General features: G+C 43.5%; 2 protein-coding genes across 5 annotated transcripts in view; both read left to right on the top strand.

The window, feature by feature from the left end:
- Positions 1 to 4,937, top strand: part of ildr2 (immunoglobulin-like domain containing receptor 2) — a 21,896-nt gene extending 16,959 nt beyond the window's left edge. For all 4 annotated transcript variants that reach the window (XM_080478692.1, XM_080478690.1, XM_080478691.1 and 1 more), the window contains 2 exons: positions 356 to 1,016; positions 4,514 to 4,937. In XM_080478692.1, the coding sequence (XP_080334818.1) occupies positions 356 to 1,016; positions 4,514 to 4,549 (697 nt within the window). In that variant the 3' untranslated portion in view covers positions 4,550 to 4,937. The remainder of the gene's footprint in view (positions 1 to 355; positions 1,017 to 4,513) is intronic.
- Positions 4,938 to 7,545: 2,608 nt separating this feature from the next.
- Positions 7,546 to 23,097, top strand: ildr1b (immunoglobulin-like domain containing receptor 1b). Its single transcript, XM_080478015.1, has 8 exons — positions 7,546 to 7,814; positions 9,764 to 9,934; positions 17,445 to 17,594; positions 17,682 to 17,801; positions 17,901 to 18,047; positions 19,490 to 19,615; positions 19,925 to 20,820; positions 21,867 to 23,097. Exons 1-8 carry the CDS (start codon positions 7,763 to 7,765, stop codon positions 21,903 to 21,905), a joined length of 1,701 nt encoding a protein of 566 aa, XP_080334141.1. The 5' UTR covers positions 7,546 to 7,762; the 3' UTR covers positions 21,906 to 23,097.
- Positions 23,098 to 23,558: the final 461 nt, after the last annotated feature.

Here is a 23,558-nt window from a genome sequence, read left to right as displayed (position 1 = left end):
CTCTTCCCAAGATGGGCATGTGTGGGCGGAGCCAGTCCAGCTCACAAAGACACAGCAGATTCTGAATGCAGCTCCTATGATCCAATATTCAGATGAGGAAAATCAAGGAAAAACTGGATTAGGGGTGATGAACCTTGAATACAATGATTTGGGACCAACAAACCAAGAGAAAGCATTAAACATCTGTACAATATGACCTCTTTAAGATTAAAGGAGTCTCACATATGATGGTTATAAGTCAGAGATATTATTGCACTAAAGGAATATAGGTGCTGAACAACATCCCAGTATTTAACAAGGGTTCTATTTCAGTTTGCTCTATGTGACCTCATATCGGATACCGCCCCTGCATTAGGTGGAACCCGCGCTCGGAGCACCTGCAGAGGAAAACGTTGAGCCGACGAGGACGTACCGGCTCCCTGGACGAGCTGGAGGAGTTCGCCCAGTCCTACGGTTCCCGCAATCGTCGAGCGGGGCCTCCGGACCGGCACTACGAGCGGGACTACAGCCCCCCGCGGCGCTTCTGCAGAGACGACGAGGACGACTGGTACCGCCGCAGCCCCTCGCCGGTGCTCCAGAAGAGGAGGGACACCTGGGACAGCGACCGGCCGTCCAGACTGCCGCAGAGCCGAGGTTACGACGACGCCTTCCTCAACAACGTGCTGGAGAGTAAGGCGAGGGGCCGGGGCGGGGACAGAGGGGCCGGGCGGGTGGACGAGGACAGTGACACCCCCTCCAAAGGCAGCTCCAGGGGAAAGGGCGGCGACAGCTACTACAGCCGCTCGCCCAGCAACCGTCCGGAGGAGGAAGACCCTTTGCCTCCGTACTCCGAGCGGGAGGCGGAGCGGTACCGCAGGGCCGACCTGACCTCGGACCGGTATCGCACCGCAGACCCCCCGAGGTCGGACAGATACAAAACCGGTGAGCCCGACATGAGGCCTTTCTCGTACACCCGCCCCCACCCGGCGACGTCCCACACAATGCAGGGAGCCAGAGAGGACAGGAGCCGGAACCTGGTGAGTTACTTGTAGCAGGAACCAGGACTTCCTTCCTCCTCTGCTGCTCAAGAAAAGAGCCTCAACATCCTGTAAACACTGGCAGGATGAGTCCAGTCACATCCCAACTGTTTCTTACTGTCAGCAGAAAGTATTAAAACACCAAAACCAACAGTGAACCGATCAAACGAACAGGTTTCTGCTCCTTAAGCTCCTGTACTCAGCAGGTTGTTCTACAACTTCCAGAGATCTTCAGCAGGGAGAACTGGGATGAAAGGAATTAAACTGAGACTAAAACTTTGAATTTGAACATTTTATTACTGAATTTGTTGTATGTGGAATGTCGATGAATTAAACTCATGGCATACGCTTCAAACTATCAGTGGAGAAACAGTTGCAGTCATTTGAAGTTAAACGCCTCAACGTAGCAGGAGTTTTCCTTTATATCAGATCTATTATTTTATCTTTTAATGAACAAATCCAACTTCACTTAACCTCTTCAGACCCACATTGTTTTTTAAACTGATACTGAGAGTTCACCATTCCACTGAGCGCCACGACGAGATGGGCATAAAATGTCATAATAACTTAAGAAAAAATGTGTTTTTTTTCCAGGTAGTATTCAATCAGGTATGTGGAACTGGACGTTTGCATGTTTTTGAGTCTGTGAAAGGTTCTGAACCTGCACATGAACCAGATAGTTCTATCACAGAACAGCATTTGATAACAGTTGTATGGATTACGATAGGAAAGAGGAAAGAAAGTTGAGACTAAATATAAACTAACTGAGACTCTGATGGAAGTAAAGACGAGGAATAACTTACAATTTAACGAGTGAAGAAAATGAATTCCCTCCCGAAGAAAATGAAGACAAGCCGAGCTCTTATCGGGTTCTGTGCATCATTTCAGGTAGTTCAAAACAAACACGGCTTTCAAAAATAAAACAACCAGAAAGTTTGTATATTTTTTTTTAATCAAATAAAATGCAAAGTGACTGAAGTGAAAGGGAAGTAGTGACCATAGTTTTCAGAGGAAACAAGTTCAAACATCTTTCTCTTCCTCCAACCCTGTTGAGAGAGACCGGGGACCTGTGACTCCCTGAAACCGTCACAAAATAGTACAGCAACAAACGTTTTACCTTTATTTTTATTCTACTGACACAACAGTCATTTTTAAAACATTTTTTTTTTACTTTTGGCTAAAAAGGACTTTGAAAAAGCCAAAATATCATTGAAAAGATGCAAGAAAACACAGGAAATGAGAACATCTTGATAAAACAGCTTAAAAAAACAAAAACTAAACTAACTGGAGTTTGTAAAGAAAAATAAGCAAAACAGCTTTTAAAAAGAGCCTAAATGTTTTTTTTTAAAAAAAAGGTAAAATGTAATCTGAAATCAGATATAAAACTGAATAACATATAATGAACTGTTCACCTTCCTAAATCATAATTGAAACATAACATTTTGTTCAACTATAAAAACATCTATGGAACGTTATGAGCTGTGATAGCCTTATCTTATAGCTCAGAATTGTTTTGCAGCATTTTAATTAGATTTTGTGGAAAGTGACAAACGAAGGCTCATTTGGTCATGAAGGTAGCAGACCTCTGAGGACGACTCTGTGGACGACACACTATCACTTCTATGGAACATCACACATCCTGGTGTTCAACCAAATCCAGGGAATTCCTCGTATCAGGACCTGAAGCCCGACACACACAAAACGTCTTCAACGTGGTGTTGGGAAATTGTAGTCTGAGTCCAATCTTTAAATAATGAACTTATGTTTGACACCAACCATGGAATTTACTCATTTTGAAATACAATCGTGTCTTTTGAGGGTTTATTGTTTTGTTTGGTTGTTTGTTAGATTTTGTGTCATACAAATCTCTTTTCTTTGAAAGCTGTTGATCCTAACTCATTCTCATTCAGGAATCGTGTAGTTTTGTATTCAGACCTCCTTCTGCTGCCCCAATGTGGGCAAATAGAACTAGAATGTAACAGCCCCTCATTGGACTGATCTGTGTGGCACTGCTGGTTTGGATCCTGACTTGAAAACTGCTGACAGGAAGAAAACAACGGATGAAGTTTATGTTGTATTTTGATATCTGAAGAATTTATTACAGTATTTTATACTTTACGTCTCTCTCTGGTGTCTTTTACATAAAAAGTGATGGTCTTAACACTGTATTGCTGTATATTTTATGTATGCGGCAGTAGCTTTTATTAACATCCATTTTGCATTAACCTAACGACTTCTCTGTGTAACCATCCTTGCTTGCAACCATGCCAGTGCCACGAATGCATCCCTGCTTGCAACATACACACAAACCAGGGGTGCTTCTGAGTCGTCCCTCCGTTCTCCTTTCCTATCCACTTTTCCGTCACCCTGTGGATGACGTCACGTGGTCAAGGAAAGGCATTAGGAGGCTTCCTAAAGGAGTCAGGGAAAGACCGTACCGTTGTTGTGACCTTCGGACCGCACTTCCACTAGGTGATGGAATAATAATCCGGCGGCGGCGAAAATTAGTGACGTCTGCCGTCGTGAAAAAACTACAAATGTCCGAAAATAGACGACAAAAAGCACATTTGTACCAGTTTCCCCTGTGGATCTAACCGCTGATAGAAACTCAAATATCTCAAGGTTTGAATGTGAATCAGGGAAAGAGGCTGCAGGCTCCGAGGAAGTAAAGTGAAACGGCTGCCAGGAGAATAAACAACCAATCAAACGGAGAATAGGCTTTACTTTACTTTACTGTGTTCGTTTTACAACATCCACAACATTCCTGGTTGGGATCTGGGTTCTAGATGATTTAAAGTTGCTCAAGCTATAGTATTGCACTGGCGACTTAACATGATCTGCTTTGAGTCATGGTGAGTTTCCCTGAACGCCGGGACGAGCGGGTCCCTTTAAATGTTGTCGCTGCAAGGAATTGTGGGGGAACATGATCTGGTCTCCTTTGGTAAAGGATGCATCAGTGTTTCCTCTGCTAAAGGAGGTTCTAAAAGAACCACTGAGCCTCTTTTCCTCAGCTTATTGAGAATTCCAACGCTCCTTATCATGGCCGCCACTTAAACACTTCCTGGGTTAAGGAAAGGTGGATAGGAAAGGAGACAGGAGGGACTGTTAGGAGACAGGAGGGACTCTTAGGAGACAGAAGGGACTGTTAGGAGACAAGAGGGACTGTTAGGAGACAGGATCGATTGTTAGGAGACAGGAGGGACTGTTAGGAGACAGGAGGGACCGTTAGGAGACAGGAGGGACCGTTAGGAGACAGGAGGGACTGTTAGGAGACAGGATCGATTGTTAGGAGACAGGAGGGACTGTTAGGAGACAGGAGGGACCGTTAGGAGACAGGAGGGACTGTTAGGAGACAGGATCGATTGTTAGGAGACAGGAGGGACTGTTAGGATGCACCCCAGTTCCCTGCCGCCACCACGCCTGCAGCATTTCTGTGACACTAACAGTCGCACGAGCATGAGTGTGAAGTCTCTAACATGTGGCCTCTTCTCTGACAGAGCGCCGCACTGAGCAGGGACACTCTCATAGTGTGACGGGTTTCCCCCGGCCCCCGCCGCCTGCTCGCCACGCCACGCCACGCCACGCCACGCCATTATAACCACCCTGCATCTCGGCCACAGTGCCAGGAATTATAACCTGTGTATTCTGAAGATGTGTGTATGTTGTGTGTTGTGTGCAGGACTCACATCAGTGCCAAGATGTTTTTATTTCCCGTCATTAATATTTTGCCAATTTCAGCGTCTGCAGCCCTCGTGTTTGCCTTCAGTTGTCACATTTGTCCCTCTGCACTGCGTGACTCAGGTTCACTGTGTCGTTCTGTGGGTGATGTTATGACCGTAATGTTCTGCACCTTCAACTTGCTTCACTGATTGGAATTGCACTGTTAAAAAACCTTTTGAATAAAAGAAAGTTGCAAATGTCTGTGATCTTTCCTCATGAAGTGACACAGTCACATGATATCAGCTGCAACGTGAAACACTGCTGTTTGGTATTAGGATGGTTCAGGTTTTAAAAAGTGTGTTGCTCCAACCAGCCAATCAGGAATCAAACCCTATACAGTGTCATTGGGGGTTTAGCCAATCCCAATCAAGGTAGGCCCTCCCTTTGACTCCTCCCACAATTAGGCAGCTCTGCTCTGGCACATGGCACATGAAGTATTTGTGCTGAGTACTTCCACATAACAGAGACGTTTCTCCTCTTAAACATAGAAGTCATTGCAGTTCAGTCTTTTGCTTTATCCAGTAGATTTGGAATAAACCATGTAGCCCAAGGTTGAACTGTAGTTTATAGTGACTTTCAACATTTGGGGATCTTTTCTTTGTTGTTGTTTTGTTTAAAATGTATGTTTTTTTTTTATTTAAGTTGAAGAAAAAAACTCCCATTTTCAAAAAGTTGGTTCTTCACATCTAATGAGATTCAAACGTAGGTGTTTGATGACTCAGTGTGACTTTAACGAAAATGACAAAAACAAAACCTCATCATCATTGATGATTAAATTATAGATTTAAATGATAAAAAAGTAAAAGTTTATGTACAAGACATCAGGACACAACCCACACGTCTCCGTGTGTAATAAAAAACATGAGTGACACGAGTCCAGGAGGAGCTTGACAGTTTGCATGTTCTCCGTTTAATTGAATCATTGAATAAAACTTCCACTAAAATACACTTTTATTTAAATATTTTCAGTAACTTTCCCAGCGCTGATGCTCTATGAGCCCTTTATCTATCGTGTCTTATCAAACACCCTCTACCGAATAAACAAAGCTCTTTTCTGCACAGTCAGCAGCTTTATCGTGTTTACACCAACTGCTTCCGGGTGTGTTGCTTCATTTCTTTCTTCACGTTTCGTTTCATGTTCATGAGCTGACTTTTCGCTGCTCTGTCTGAATGTTTATTATCTCATTTGTGATTTTTTTTTTTCCCTGTATTTTCTGCTGACAAAGTAAAACCAGGACACTGTGTAACGCAGGCTGTGTGCACCAGGACGCACAAGGCGAAAGGCTCTGCATATTCTCGCTGGAGAATTCGCCCTGAGCCAGAAGCAGACGTGAGAGGCAGGCTTTTCATCGGGGCTCTGGGCTTTTGCTTTGTTTTGTTCTGGGTTTTTTTTTTTTTTTTTGCAGGTTTTTGAGCACTCTTCACTGAGCCCGAGAGCAACACTCGAGTTGAGCAGACGGGGCTTGTTTATGTGGTTTTTACTCTCGAGACGTAAACACGGTCCCACAAAGAGCTCCACTTGTTGACGTGACTCATTCTGAGATATGAACTTTACACTGCAGCTGTTTGCTTCAAACGAATGAATGAAAATCTCCCCGTGAAACGAGCCGGCCCCAATCTCATTTTCCCATTTTACATTTACACAACACTTTTTAAACGGGGGACAAGGGCTTCAAGAGTAATGGAGTGGATGTCACCATTCACATGTAAACATGTGATTAATGGAAATTCAGAGCGGAGGCTGTAACATTCTCTAACCTGCTGTTGCCTCTTTTATCCATCTCACCTCTTTCAACCAGTGAAACTAAAGGAGAGTCTGACTACAAAGGTGGACACTTTCCCAAACACTTCAAAATACCATACACAGTGCGTGCAAATCCCCCCAGAAGAAGCTTTTCACTCATGCATTTCACTGTTTCTTACTATTGGAGCTGAAGTTCCGCAAAATATTTCTTACAGGTAACTGTTGACCTTTCTGCCTACTAAACATGTCTTTTAAAACTGTGTTATATATTATTTAAACTGGGAGAAACAATAATCTATCTATCTATCTATCTATTGAAGGCTTGTTTAGTTTAATACTCCTTATTTAACATATATATTACTTTTTTTTCATATTATATTCTGTGCAAGGATTAATTAATTCTGGGGTTAATAAAGTATTTTCTCTTCTATTCCATTCTAAAGCTTTTACATTATGTATATAAATGATGTCTCCTATATTAGATGACATGGCATTATAAAACTATATATTTTCAATAAGAAAGATGGTTATAAATCCTGACTTCTGAATATTGGAGAAGGAGTAGTAGTACAGAAACACAGACGAAAGCAGCCCAGCAAAACCTTATGGTGACGGCGCAGCAGGCAGACAAAAACACACGCCCCTTTGAAATATTTATCTTCTTACACCTTCAGAGAAATGGTCCCACAGTGCGTACAGGAGTCCGGCTGACCACGCCACTGATTGCACATAATACATGTTCAAAATGTTTGAACTGGAACTGTTAAAAAAAAGTTTATAATGAAAATGAACATTTGAAGACGGTAAAGAATTGAAGCGTGAATAAAGCTGCAGAGTCATGTACACATTGCTGAAAGTACAAGTAATTACTACTTAATTGAAAGTCATTTGAGTATTTGTTACTCCCAACTCTAATTGATTTTAATTATAATTTGGTGTGTCTTTCAAACTTTACACGCGCTGCTTCTCTTCCGTTGCCTCCATTGTTGCACCTGCTGAAGGGGGCGTGGCCAGTGATGTCACCTGTGTGGAGGGGTGAGGGAAAGAGAAGGAGGAGGAGGAGGAAGAGGAGGAAGAGGGGGATCTGCCTCACACTCTCGCCCTGTGCGTCGGCAACAAAAACTCTTTACTCAGTCAAACTGCACACTGCAGCGGGATTACCTTTGAGATTGGGATTACTATGCAGATTGACGGGCGCGTGTCGTCTCTCCCTAAACTTTGAGGATCGTTCTGGTGGATTTTTCTCTCAATAACAACCGCAGAGGGAATAAAGAGGTCGGAGATGGGAAATCTGATCCTCGCGGCGCTGCTACTGCTGCTTCACCTGCCCTCAGGTGAGTTTCCACTGTAAACACACTTCCTGGAGTTAGAATGGTGTGTGTGTGTGTGTGTGTGTGTGTGTGTGTGTGTGTGTGTGTGTGTGTGTGTGTGTGTGTGTGTGTGTGTGTGTGTGTGTGTGTGTGTGTGTGTGTGTGTTTAGTGGAGAGAAAAGGAGTGAGTAAAGAGTGAAACTCACACAAACTATCTGCAGGTTAATCATCGACAGGTGTAAACAGGACGAGGCCCTGGTCACGTGACCGCAGCTGGACGCTTTTATTCCAACACATTTTAGTTCAGGGGCCACAGACCGCCTGATTCCATCTTATAGTGCCTTAATAACGTTTAAATTGAAACTGTAAAATGCTTCTATTTTTGTGGCGCAGAGTTTGCGTGATGAAAATGTATATATTTTTCCCAAAATCAAACAATTACAAAAGCCTCTTGCGAGCTGGTTTTGGGCCACAACTTTGACAGCCCTGTATAGAGTACGTATTTAAATAATACACATAAATAATCTTCTTTTTCTTTCTTAACTTTACTGATAATGTTCCCGTCTTGCTTTGCTTGATAATATCGCTATTTATTTAACTTCTTGTTGTGTTTTATATGAATTTATAGCACTTTGTATTTTTCAGGTCTCGTTTCAGTGCTTTAGAAATAAACTATCATTAAAACTGTTTATCTTATGAAAAGCGCAACACAAACGACCATGTTTCAGAGACTAAAACAGGTTTTTATTAAGAAACACAATCAATACAAGTAACTGTAAAGCGTTTCTGACGCTTTCTCTCAATTAAAAGTCACATGTGACACAAGTGAACAAATGGATCCTGGACACTTAATTGAGGTTTGCATGTTCACCTGTGAGAACATCGGTTTTCTCCAGTTTCCTCCCTCAGTCCAGAAAACATTTAAATTAACAGTTTAGATAGTGATTTAAATGTTTTATATGTTTGAATGTGTGTGTGTGTGTGTGTGTGTGTGTGTGTGTGTGTGTGTGTGTGTGTGTGTGTGTGTGTGTGTGTGTGTGTGTGTGTGTGTGTGTGTGTGTGTGTGTGTGTGTGTGTGTGTGTGTGTGTGTGTGTGTGTGTGTGTGTGTGTGTGTGTGTGACCTGTGATGGACTGGCCATCTGTCACCCTGCTTTATATTCTGTGAATTCTGCCAGAATAGCCACGTTAATGTTAATTAAGAAAACTCATAACAGACTCATTGTCCAGATTGGGATTTGTGCCTCATGATAAGCACACATTGAGAAGTTATATTTATGCACATTTTGATCTATTGTTCTACAATGATTAGAATTTCACTAAGGGGGTAATGTTGTCTTGAGTTTGAGTTGGATAATGACCCCATTTCCCTTTAATGAGTGAACAAACCTTTAGAGTACAACAGGAGCTCTGGCATTTTTCACTTGTTTTTATTTATTTATTTTTACCTTAAATTGTAATTGGGTAGTGTTGAAGAGTCAGAGCTCGAGTGCCCAAATCCTGCATGCATTTGATTTATAGTTATTAGTCTCTCTATCGAGCTGTGTGACTCTGATTGTTCCCATCAAATCTCTCTATCTAAGAAGAAAAAGTTAAACTTCAGTATTGACTGTGGCTAATTTAAATTAAGAATTTGACATATAAACTGAGAATGTCTTCAACATATCACAAAATAACTGGAGCTCTGTCACGTTTCACAGAAAGAAACTTTCTGTTTCCTCCTTAATTGATGTATTTAAGATGTTGTCTATTGTCGGCTTGTTTTCTCAGAACACAACATTCCAAATCGTGACTGACAGTTATTACTTCAGAGGCTCTAAACTGTTAACCAGTTTGGTCGGATTCTTATCTTATCCATCACTCAAGAGCAAACATACAGGAAGCCGTAACCATTTAAACTGTCTTGAGTCTGCTGCTGGTTTAAAAAGTATATCTTATGTACAGTGTGACTGTTTTCCTGTGTGGTTTGGGTCAGAGCTGCTGTCCATCCAGGTGATCGTCCCCGAGACGGAAAGGAGGACGATGCTGTTCGCCAGCATCATCCTGCGCTGTGACTATTCCACCTCGGCCATCGCGCAGGACGTCCTGGTCACCTGGAGGTTCAAGTCCTTCTGTAAAGACCCGGTGCTGGAGTACTACTCCACAGGTGAGGAGCTCTGCGATGCATTACTTCAACTCTGACTCTCATCTACAGTCTTTTTTTTTTTTTTTTAATGGGGTCATAAACAACAACAAGACAACACTTCATTTTCACCAACTCTCAAGTTGGGAAATACCTTTAGACATACTCATTTCATTAACATAGTGCAACTTTTCACCTCCTTATTATTTAGTACACGTAAACTGGAAATATTTCAATCCTGTTTTGTTGTATAATTTTAGCATTTAAATCATGAAAATAAAAAAAACATAGTATCTGAAATATCTTGTATTATTTCTGATGTACCAATAAGAATTACCCATAACAATGAAAAATATCAATAAAATACAGTAATTATTAAAAGGTAATTGTCATTGTACGTATTATTTCAAATGTTTTTCCTTCTAATTTGATTTTATAATTATCCAAATAAAATAAATGATCTTTGAAACTGTTGGTTTAAATGTTACGAGTGGATAAAATGACAGAAGCAACAAGTCTCTTTTTATAAAAACTCTAATCCGACTCTTCCGGGTGACGATGTCGGAGCGCAGACGTCGGCTTCAGGTCTCCCGATCACATTTGCCAAATTTCTTAAACGTCGGAATCTCTTCTCCTAAACTGTCTTAGTGTGTTATAAAGTTATTTTGACACTGCTGAAACCAGAATGAGCAACTCTAAGCGGAATAAAAGTAGCGCCCTAACTCCAGTCGCAGAACTAGCATAGCTAGTAAACTAACTTGGGTAGCGATGTTGCTAACGTTAGCGCACCAGTCCAGGGAGATGCTACCGACACCATCTCCATGTCGCAGCTGGCGGCTGAGCTGGCGAAGCAGAAAGCAGAGAGCCGGGCTGAAGTATGACGCTCTGGGCTAATCCAGGAGTCCCTAAAGCCACTTCAGACCGCCATGGACGCCTTCTGGGAGATGGTCGGTTCGTTCCAGACCCGCCTCACGGCCACGGAAGCGATTGCCTGAGAAAACTTTGAACGACTGACGTCAGCCGAAGCTGCTATTAAATCTCTCCAAGCCCGGGATGATGCACTGTGGAGAACGGCCTGGACGACTTGGGAAACGGATCACGCAGATCCAACCTGAGAATGGAAAGGACCCGCTGAAGTTCGTCTCGGACCTCCTGGCAGAATGTTTGGGTCCAGACCTGTTTATTGAACCGCCTGAACTGGAGAGGGCTCACCGGTCACCGGGCCCAGAACCAAAAGAGGAGAAACCAGCCAGACCGTTCGTCGTGCGCTTCCTCCGCTTCCAGCAGCGGGAGGCGGCGCTGCGGTGGTCCAGGAATCAGACGGTGGACTATCAAAGGGACGGCTCTGAGGTTCTACCCCGACCTGAGCGCCGCGCTGGCGAGGAAACGAGCAGCATACGACGACGTGAAACAGGCGCTCTTCCAGAAGGGAGTTCTGTTCCCTCTGGTGGCAACCTTTGAGTCACCTGAAGATGCTCAGGAATTTTACAACCACCGGCTAATTAAGAAATAATAACGTCCGGGTCTGGCGGCGCTCATTACTGAGGAGAACGTTTCTGCATCATGCACCGGAGCTAACGGGCCGGACTTTACATAAACAATAATTAGACGCTGGCTGAATATTCTTACATTACAATAGACTTTTAATATCTGGTACCAGGTCCAAGTCTATCTACATTTGTTTCTATTTAATACCAGTTATGTCTAATTCATATGTATACAATTTCTTTTTTATCATCTTATATTTTGACAACTTCATTCGCTATATGTTCATATAGTGATGTTACTGCTTTTGCACTAAATGATTGGGAGTACCTTGAGGGAATATATTGTTAACGAGGATACACTCCTGGAAGTACAGGGGAGATTTGGTGAGCCTGCAGTTTTCCTCAGTTGGAAGGTAAACATAGGCATTGATCATGTGTCGTTTTATTATGTCTTGTTATTATTTTAGGTATTTAAGAGTTCTGTTAGTGTTATTGGGGTTTCGGCTTGTGCATCCTTGGATTTCAGAATAATTTCAACCATTGTTTGTTTTCATCATTTCATAATATATTTTTAAGTAGCGACTTTTTTAATATCTTGTGTGGAATAATTGTTGGGCTGTGGTGAAGCGGCTCATCTATCCCCATAAATATTACTGGTAGTTCTCATAGACCAGGAATTGTACACACGAAAGTAATCAGAGTACAAGAGGAGCAAAGGTCAGATTTATTTCATGGAATGTGAGGGGTTTGTCTGGACCTGTGAAGTGAACTACAATACTTACTTAAACTCTTAATATGTGAAGTTGCTTTTTTGCAAGAGACGCATTTAAGGGTTAAAGTTCACATCAGATTTAAAAAAAAAAAAAAAAATCGTGGGTTGGCCAAATTTTTTATTCAAGTTTTAACTCTAGGTAACGTGGCAAAGCATTCATAATTCATAAAAAAAAACATTCTTCAATGCCACAAACATTATATCTGACCCACAAGGCCTTTTTACTATTGGATCTGGGTCTCTCTACCACAAACCTGACCTGCTGGTTAAAGTATATGCACCCAACTGGGACGATGGAAAATTAGAAGGCTGACTACAGCGTTCTGGACGAACTAGAGACGAGCAAACATCAACTGGTTTTCACTGAAGCCCACTTCTACAAGCTGTCCATGTCTTCCCACATTCCCAGTGGGAATTTCCCAATTTGACTCACTTAGGAAGGGACATTTTTGAAGATGTTTTATTGTTTTATTTTTTTAAGCCGCATCATTGCAGATTTGCTCTTTCATGTGGTTTTCCTGCTCTGGTGGTTTAGACTAAATGATGTTTTGGTTTGTTGAACAGTGACCCAGATAACTTTGCGTGCTCAGCTAAACAAACTGAAATCCACCAGTACTGAGTCATGTTTGCATTTCTTCAGCTCCAAATATAGAAACGTGTCAGTTTCCCCTGTCCAGTTGCTGAAAATGGAAAAAAAAACAAAAAACTGTTTCAACTGGATTTGGGGTATTTTCTTTCCTCCTGGTCTAAAAATAATCAGGAATCCCATTTTTGATACAAACTGAATCCGAGCCCGGCGGTCATCAGGTGGTGGAGGTTTTAGAACGGCGTGGAGAACAACACAGGAAAGTTTGCTTTATTCACAGGGAGTCCAGGAATCTGGACGATGTTGTGAAATATATTCTCTGATATGACTTTAATCAAATAATAATAATATAGTGTCATTGTCCAGTTCATGTACAAACGTGGGTAAAGGTGTTACTGGTGGTGTTGGGATCAAGTTAAAGAGGGTGGAGCAGAATCTGAAACATAAACTTGGAGGGGAGTTGTTCGAACCAGTACATCAAATTTGATCATCCTTACCCACAAACTCTTTAAAGACGGGGGCCGTGCTTTAAGTGGTCCGGTATGCACCAGTACGCAGTACCGGCACTTTTAAATTTTACCCCACAGCGAACCGGGATTATTTTCTAGTATACGGGCCATACCAGAACTTTTCGGAATGTCCGCACTGTCAGCCGCTGCTTTTTTCACACACTTTGACCCAGCGGCTTAAACAATGAGGCTGATTTATGTATTTTTACTGATAAACGAGCGTCATGCAGACGATACATGGGTGATGCGTTCAGGTGCATCACGTAACTCGGCCCTCCATGGCTGCGTCTAATGACCAATCAGCTCGTGTTTAAAACTTGTTTTTTTTCAATAAAAAAAAAATAAATAAAAAACCTGCAATCCCACCGTGAAATTCATGCCCTGTTACAACGTGGACACATGTTATAGACCAGTGCGGCCTATATTGTAGATGTACAAATATGTTTTTCTTTTTAAATATGCTGGGTGCAGCTTATGTTCATTTATTAAAAAATAATTTGTACTGTACTGTCTGTGGCCCATATTGACGTGATCTTTGACATCAACACTTTTCACAATTACACACTCAAATCGTTATTACTTTACCGGCAGAACATTTCCTAAACATTCAATTCAAATAGTATTCAGTGTTGGGGGCTGAGGATTCCATGAACTCCTCCAGAGGTTTTTCCCCCGAAAGGAAAACACCAGGGACAATGGATAGGCCATAAAACAGCAGGGGAGCGAGCCAGACCCCGGAAGTGGCCAATGAGGAGGCTTGAATCCGACCCGAACACAGCAGGGGTCCAAACTCAAGTTGGTGGGACTCACGTTCTATCAAAGCTCTCGGCTATTCTCAACTAACCATGGAGGGAGAGACATCTTTTTCCCTCATCAGGATGGTAAAGAGAGCACCAAGCAGAAACAAAGAGACAGAACCAACGCCAGCCCGCTGGACGAGCAGGACCCAGTTTGGACTACATCTTCTGTTTTCCGCTATTTTTCCTGTTTTTGGGAGATTCTGGAGACCAGAGCCAGTGTCGTCTCCTCCCAAGATCATCCTCTCAGTTGCACTCCTGCAGCTGGAGCCAGGCCTCTAATTTCAGGACGCTGAAATTAAGACCCGGTAACAACCAGTTACCACGCCTCCCAGAACCAACAGCACCACGGACGGTGCTGTCCAGAACCGGAGGGTGAGAGCGTTTGTCTGGGCAGAGAATAGTTAGAATGATGTTCTGTTGAAAATGCAATGTGTTTCCATGTGCCGCTCAGAAGGCAGTAGCATCTCATGTTGTTTGTGTATGCGCATTCACGCGCACCAAGTCCAGAACTCTGGTTTTCCACCTCAGAACCAGAGGTCCGAGTGAGCTCCAGGCCCACTGGGAGCTCTGTGTGGAGGAACCAGGGTTCAGAACCGAGCCTCACAGAATTCTCTGTCTTTCTCTTGTCTTCATTCTCTCTCATCTCTCCCCCTCTTTCACTAACCCGCAGCACCCCCCTTATCAGATCGAGATAAGGTCACACACTACTGCATGTCAGCTGCTGAAGAGCAGATCTGTTTTGATCACAGGAGTTCTAACTGCAGGACCCGACCTCCCCTTAGGACTCTGGTGATCAGAACCCGGCCAACGGAACCGCCCGTTCGTTACGCCCTCGGTAGACTAACTCGCTCCGAGACCGCCCTCGCGCGCACGCGCGCTCATCGGACGTCTTGTCAAACGCCCCTAGTGGTCGCATGGGTCATCGCAATCCCTCTTGACATCCACCGGGTGGACACATCAGGTTATTGCGCTCTCCCTCTGCGCGCCGCCGCACGCCCCTAGTGGTCGTCACAGTCACCACATTGACTCGCCGACGTCTGCCTCCACCTGGTGGACGTTCGAGGTCATTACACCCCCTCGTCACTCCAGACCACGCACGCACGCACGCGCGCGTACACACACACACACACACACACTCTTTGTACATAGTGTTTGCTGTTTAATAGATTAGATCTCATGTTAGATGTCGTTTGCTATTTGAATGTGTTGATTTATGAGATGATTTCCGAATTATTTATGAATTAATACATTTTTATTAATAAACGCCTGTTAGCTGAATTGTACGCTTCTTGGTGATTATTGTGTATTTATTGTTGACAATTCACTGGTTTGTAACAGTCTGTGCTCGGATCTCACACCTTCCAATTTATTTAAGATGGTTATATTTTATGCAGAAATATTAACTAACTTAAATAAACTTTTTACAAACGAGACTGATATTTTGGTATTAGCTATTTCCAGTTTATCTGGTGGTGCCCCGATTTATTATTAATACATAAATAAGAAATTTATGCAAATTTAAAAAAAAAATTATTAAAAATTATTTTCGATAATTTTTCATTTTTTTGTTTTTAAAGTAATTATTCAATTACTTTAGGAGTTGTTAATGAGTAAATGACCGTTTACTTCCATCAACAATTTTTCATAAATTACTTCCAGTGATTTATTACTTTTAGTAATCTATAACTTACAGTAATTATATGCTAATAACCAACCATAAACCCCAACATCAGCAAACTGCACCAGGTTCCTGTCTTGTCCATTCCTACAAGACCCCAGGTTCCTCTGTCACCTTTCAAGTGGAATCACTGCAGCTTTTTTCACAATCACACATTTAAATTACACCCAATACATATAATGCAGTACAGTAAAAAAATTCCCACAGGCACAATAAAAGTATATGTGAACTTATTCAGGATGGTGTAGTAACATCCACTCATCACTCTGATACTCTCTCTTATTCTTTCCTTTTATTTTTTGGCGGGGGAATTATTATAAGTCTTCCATTGTTTAAATAAATATGCAATTACTTACATGTACTTGTGGTTTGTTTTGTTTTTTATCTCCCACTACTATAATAAAGCGGTTGGTGGATCCACACGCTGCACAAGGTGCCTTTATTTTACACAAACCACCTGCCGTACAAAATGTCTTCACGCCACTGAATATTATGTTTTTGTTCCACATTTGTATGAGAGACTGACAGCAGGTCACCGAGAGGAGGACCGGCACTTATTTTTTCCTACTTAAAACACTGGACGGGGGAAACTGGCAGCGCAGATTCGTCTCTCACATTTAATGTCATGACATATCAGACATGACGTGCCGTCACTTTCTTTTCATTAGGGATGCCACTACTGTGACAATCAGTTTCCTGTCCTCCACCTCCCCATGACTAGTTTGCTCTCTCGTGAAGTTCATGTTCCTTCGTCTTCTCTGCCGTGATTGAGCCTAAAATGCCATCGATCAGCAGGCTTTATTTGTTTTTAAAAATATTCATACTTTGCCCCAGGCTTTATTCATTTTTTTTATAACTGTTTTTATTGGAAGTAGTTTCACAGGTTGCCAATACAGTGTAATGCAGGAAAATGAAAAACACTTCCTTTTTGTAAAAATTTTTTTTTACCCCAAATCTCTTCTTCCCTCCCTCCCACCCTCTTATACCACCCACAGGAGAGCAATTATCAGTGCACAACGGTCAAGGACATATCAATGATACAAAGTACATTTAAGTAATTCACACAAAAAATAAATAAATTAAATAACAAAAAAAAAAGGGGGGGGGACGCTCAGTCATTAGCATCAGACAGAGATGTCAGAGAGTGTATAGAATTAAGGAGAGGTCTCCAAGTGTTTTCAAATGACTTTAATGATCCATTAAGGGAAAATCTTGGTGTCTCCAGTCTAATTGAGAATAAAGGATGGGGGATGGGGTTTTTTCCAGTCTCCACCCTGGCCAGCAGGGTGTAGACGGCACGGACAGTCTGCACAGTTTTGGAGGCCCGAGGCTGTCGGGGGGGGGGGGGGGGGGGGGGGGTACCAAACAGGGATAAGAGAGGATCAGGTGTAATAGTTGTGTTGTATGCTGCACTAAGCTTTATTTGTTTGTGAAAATATTCATACTTTGCCATTGACCATTTATGGTAGAATGTGAGGCGGGATATGACGTGAATCCACACCTGGATATTTAAAATGTTCATATAGTTTGAATCTTTAGACTGTAACTGGAAAATATGCCTTCTAGTATTGGATTTGGTCGGCACAAACCCCCCAAAATAAATGCTTGTAGTATTTATCCACTGGAGGAAAACAGACAAGGTGGTTAAAAATCCAAAACAATGATTTGACCTTGTGATCCTGTTTGTTCTCTGCTTCTGAAGCCTATCAGGCGGCTCTGCAGCTGGGTCAGGACCCCGCCAATGACTGCCCGGACCGCCAGCGCACAGTCCGCACGGTGGTCCAGAAGAGGGGCCTCAACGAGCCCATACTGGGCGCAGAGTACCGAAACCGCAAGATTACCATTCAGAACAGTAAGTCCGAGCTCGCCTGAACTTATTGCAGCGATCCGTGCTTCAGCCACATTTTCTGCTTGACGCTGATGTGCCGCTCCTCGCCAGAGGCCGACCTGGTCATCACTGAGCTGATGTGGTGGGATAACGGCGTCTATTTCTGCTCCATCGATGCCGCCGGCGACACAACGGGGGACTCGGACCGCGAGATCAAACTCATCATCTACCGTCAGTTGCTTTCGTCGCTCAAGTCCGTGTCGGTCAGGGTCTCACAAAACGGGCAGGGGAGACTCGGAGTGTTCTAACTCTTATTTTCACGTTTTCCAGACTGGCTGACGGTCCTGTTGATCATCCTGGGGGCGCTCATGCTCCTCATGCTCTTCTGCATCTGCTGCTGTCAGTGCTGCCCGCAGAAGTGCTGCTGCTACGTTCGCTGCCCGTGTTGTCCGGAGACCTGCTGCTGCCCAGAACAAGGTACAACAGAGGCTCCGTGTTTGTTTACGCTCAACAGGCTGCGAGGTCAACACCTCTGAGGAGGAAGATGAAAACCAGGTCTTAACTGAGGGGAAATGCAATTTTACACTTAACGCTTAAATAGTGTAAAAGGATGTATAACGTGGGTCGATCTCCAATCATAAGGCCCGTGTATAGATCTGCGGCTCCGCAGTAAACTAATAGTCAAATGTGCTTGTAAAAAATAAAAGTATTTTCATATGCAAACGCTTTTCACACCCCGAGAGTGTGTGAGCAGGAAGGTTTGTGTGTGTGTGAGGGACTGAGGGCTCACCCCGACTTGGGATGTGTTCGGCCTGGTTGTGGTTCAGTGGACGAGGAAAAGATGAGGTTGTCGTCGGCGTTTCAAAAATTAAATTAGTTTTATTTTTTTCTTCTTACACGAGTTGATAAAACATCTCCGTCCAGCCTCACAGCAAGCTGGCCGACTCAGACTTTACTCTTTCAGTCTCTGTCCTCTCTGACACAGAATGTATGCCTCCTTAAATAAGCCCCGCCCCTCCCTGAATTGGGCCAATCAGGACAGGCTGGGCTGAAACAAAAGTCAAATGGGGTGTTTCAACCACCCTGAATTAACATCACTCAAACATTGGAATAATAAATGTACATAACAAACAGCAAATGATTAACACTCAAAATGTATACAGTACATTGTTTTTAACCAGTCACCAATTCCCCACTATATATATATATATATATACAAGCAGTGCACGCCTACACACAGTGGACTGTGCCATCTGCAGTCAGACAGGTGAAATACTGCTCCTACAGCGGCACGCCCTCTAGAGGAAAAGTCTGTCAGGGCAGGAAGTACATCCCGTGAGTGTTGTTTGCAGTTTTGCCACAATTCAGACTGAATACTGTGTGGCATAGTGGGTACCTCACTACAGACCCAGGATGTTAAGTACTGTCAGCCCCGAGGATGGATGGTTTCTCAGTCTGTTTTGTGGCAAAACGTACGGTGATGCACACTCCAGCCCCGCCCACGCCAGGGTGGGTGACGCCACGCCACAACCCATCCCCAACACAAACTGCCAACGCTCACAAGCGCTCCCCCTCCCACCTCACACACCTCAGGTGGAAAACACCACAACTGTGTGCATTTGTTCCAAAGTCTTAGTTTACAGTCAGACGGGAGTATCACCTTCTCACATTGTGAAACCGGTTGGGTAGGGGGGGGGGGGGGGGGTATTGTATTGTGAGCTCAGTCTCCACCAGACACATTTCTTGTTTACGATTTGAGTTTGATCATGATTTGCTCCTTTAAGGAGCCCCATCTTATTCTTATTTTTTAATTCTTCCCGTCCATATAGACGAACAACCTTCACAGGAAATCACCAGTCACTGTTAAAACATGTTCAAAGTTCATCAGAAACATCTTCATCTCCTCCGCTTTGTTCCAGTCGTGATGCAGCACCGGATGCTGCGAGACGCTCAGAAAGCCATGGTCCCCTGGATGAACGGACAGCCTGTCTACGCTCCCATCGGCTCCGCCGCCTCCTCCCAGGGCGTCCCCATACTGTACTCCGGTGAGAGACACTGCAGCTCTGTGGTGGACTGATGGTTTGAGTCCATACAGACTGTGAGCAGGTCGCCCTCCGTCTCACCGGCTCTTTTGCTTCAGTTGCTTGGTGACCGCGACCATCGGCGTGTTGGAAAACGTCTTGCATAAAACGCCCTTTATAAACCGTTGACCTCCATACGTAGTCCACGTCTCACAATGATGTCCTGAAAGCAGGTCAAAATGGTGAAAAGAGAAATGTGTTGTTGTTTTTTTTGCCAACTTGAGTAAATGAACGTTGTTTGAGTTTTCTGAATTCCGCTCCACTTCGTTCCAGGCTCTTACAGCGACTACCCAACCAAGCAGAACTTCGCCATGGCTCCCATGCAGCTGTCGCCGATGGCCCTGGAGCAGCAGCCTCCTCCTCCTCCTCTTCCTCACCATCACAACGGCAGCGGGCGCGGCAGCCTACAAGGTAACCACCAAGTGTTGGACTATCTGGAGAACCAGGTGAGGGGACTGGATGTGTTCCCGATGCCGATGGCGCCGCATGCTGTCCAGACCAGGCCGCCGCTACAGGCCCAGCCCGCCGCCCCCGTGGTCCCCTACACGCCAGGGCCTCCCAGCATGCTGTCGGCGCTGGACGAGATGGGGGTGAGGGGGACGGAGAGGAGGGTGATCACCCTGCCGCCTATCGTCCAGCGTGTGCCCAGCTTTACCTCTCGCAGAGCTCCTGGTGGACAGGATGGCGCCCGAGGCGGACCACGGATGTCCAGCCAGTCCAGCGGGAGCACCAACCGATCTGGAGGCGGAGGAGGCGGTGGCCTCCCCCGTGCAGGCCGGGGCTACAGAGACGTGTCTCCCCCCCGACGGGGGATCCTGCGCGACTACAGCGATGATTCCGACTGGGACCACCGCAGAGGGAGGGCGCCACACCGGAAGTCGAGAAACGAGAGAGGAGGCGACGGCGGGAGGCGAGGCGACGGCGGCGGCGGGTCCAGGCGGCGTGCTCGGAGCCGGGACGACCTGATGGAGGAGCTGCACAGCAGAGCAGCGCCCAGAGAGAGGAGCTACTCTCCTCCGCCGCGACGACGATCCTGGAGCTCAGATGAAGACGACAGCCGGACGAGGAAAGGAGGTCGAGGGAGGGAGTGGCCAGAGAAACCCCCCAGCTACTCCTCCATCGAGCTCCAGCCCAGATCCAACAACCGCAGGAACTACCACCCCCTCTCCGTAAGAGCTGCTCTAAACTACTACTGACACACAACTACTGACACACAACAACCGCAGGAACTACCACCCCCTCTCCGTAAGAGCTGCTCTAAACTACTACTGACACACAACTACTGACACACAACAACCGCAGGAACTACCAACCCTCTCCGTAAGAGCTGCTCTAAACTACTACTGACACACAACTACTGACACACAACAACCGCAGGAACTACCAACCCTCTCCGTAAGAGCTGCACTACTACAAACTTCTACTGACACACACATTACTGACGCACAACTACCGACACGCGCACTACCGATGCACACAACTACTGACACACACACACACACACACAACTATCCATCCATCCATCCATTTTCTCCCGCTTATCCGTTTCCGGGTGGTGGGGGTTACAGTCTGAGCACCGTCACCCAGATCACATTGCACCAGTTAAGAACCTTCCTGCAGGTGGTGAGCCCACGGGAACACACACACACACACACACACTGACACACAAACACACAAACACACTACTAGTGCACACATACAACCACCGATACACATACACTCACTATTGACGCACACAACTAACGTACACACACAACTACTTACCCATACTACTGACACATGCTCACAAATATTGACTCACACGCTGCCCCCCTTTTTTTACCATTAGACACACACACACACACACACACACACACACACACACACACACACACACACACAGTGATTGTGTGAGTTTCATTTTGAAGACATGAAAAGCGAAAGCTTTGTTTGTTTTGTTTTAAAATATATTTAAGTGTTTCTTTCACTCTGCTGGAGACGTAACATGAATCACTACGGGGTTATTTTATTTTATTTTATTTTTTCTCTGCAATACAAATACAGAACGGACACAACAACAGAAGCAAACATGGACAAACAAACCACATCAGGCAACATGATGAGAACACGTTTGTGGTTTTAAGTGGAAAAAACCATATTTCCACAATATTTCCATACAAACACGGTTTATTAAAGATTCTATTCTAACCTCGCCTCCATGTTACTTTCCTCTCAGGACAGAAGCTCTCGTAGCAGCACCAGCGTCGTCATCTGACACTTTAGGCGACGACAAAGAGAAGGAGGCTTTAACGTTTCCACCGAGCTGGAAACCTGAAGGAACTGATGTCTAAAATGTACTGTATTGTTGATGTAGTTGTACTGTGTATGCACTGTATGGAACACCAACAAAAATATTTCAATGTGTGAAGAGATGAGTTCTCTTTTTGTGCTAATTACTACCTGTATTTTTTATATATTTTTTTTTTACTTAAATCCTGCAGTTTCTGTGTGGATTCACATCATCCTGCTCTTAGCTCCCGTTACTCATTTCCTCCTTTATGGTGCAGATTATTATTGACTCAGCCCAGTAATTTTACTCATAGCGCGAAATATTTAATAAGAATTTATAGATAGCCTGTATGATATTGATGAGTAGATTATTAAAGCCCAATTAATGTTTTAAAGTGCAGTGAGACTGCAGTCACAATATTGTGCTTCGTCTGAAATGCTTGTAAACTGTTTGACTCAGCGGGCTGATTTTAGTCCGTTTTAACAGATTGGGATCACAATTGAACCAAATCGGCTTCGGTTTATGAAAATTTGTTGGACGAGTACAAATTAGAAAATATCTTAAGTTTCTGTATTTTGGATAATTTTGGGAAAATAATGAAATATAACAGTAATTAAATTACACTTGTGGTAATTTGTGAGTCGCCTTTGACCCAAACAGGATAAAACTGTTAAGTAAATATGGAATCTGTTAAAGAAACTGTTCTTTAGGCACAAGAGTGTGAAAGATTCCCCCTATAAAAGAAGTGAAAACCATCCTCTTCAAGACTGAATAACTCAAAGAACCAAATTAGAAATATCCTTCATCTCTTGATAATTATGGGTTCAGTTCTGTCTTTTATTGTCATGTTATCTTCTTGATGTCTGTGTTGTCATTAACTATCACATTGTTGTTTTTAGGCATTTCTCTCGTCTCTGAGCTGCTTTGTCTCTGGTGTTTTCGTCTCTTATTAATGATATTTTGAAGAAAATTAACTGCGTTTGCCAGTTGCCTCATCTAGTAAAACGAGCACATTATATGTTTTTTTAACCACCGTTTTATTTTTCATAATTCTTCTACTATTTAAAGTCTTTTACATATTTATGAGACGTGACAATGTTAAGGAGTAATGGCAGCAATTGAGCATTCACCAAGTAGACATTTTCAATAAAATGAATAGAAACTGATGTTTTGAGAGACTTTTCTACTGTCCAGTGTTTTTCTACTTGTTCTGAAAGCTTATGATCTTTAACTAATTATCTCTTTGAAGAATAAAACATTTGCGACATTTTGGAGGCAACTAAATAAAAAGGAGTTAAAGAGAGTTGCTCATGAGCGTTTCATAGCCTTTAGTGTGTTAAAATTAATATTATTGAAGTTTCACCTGTTTTGTTTTGAACTTTTGAACTTGTTCAGGTTATGTCAAAAGATAATTAAGTTTTACAGGTTTCAAAATGAACTGAATTTACTCTTTACACTAAAACTATTTGAAACATGACATTGTCTTTTTTACACTATAATTTTACTGGTCTTTCCCACTCGAGATCAAATTGGGTTTCATGTGGCCCCTGAACTAAAATAAATTCCTTAGAACGTTTCAATAACTGTGTGAAAATGGCCAATAATATACTAATATATATTCCAATAACGCAACAAGTT

The sequence above is a fragment of the Lipophrys pholis genome (genome assembly GCF_963383615.2).
Source record: "Lipophrys pholis genome assembly, chromosome: 13".
NCBI classification, from domain to species: Eukaryota; Metazoa; Chordata; class Actinopteri; order Blenniiformes; family Blenniidae; genus Lipophrys; species Lipophrys pholis.
This window is presented reverse-complemented; position numbering and strand designations above follow the sequence as displayed.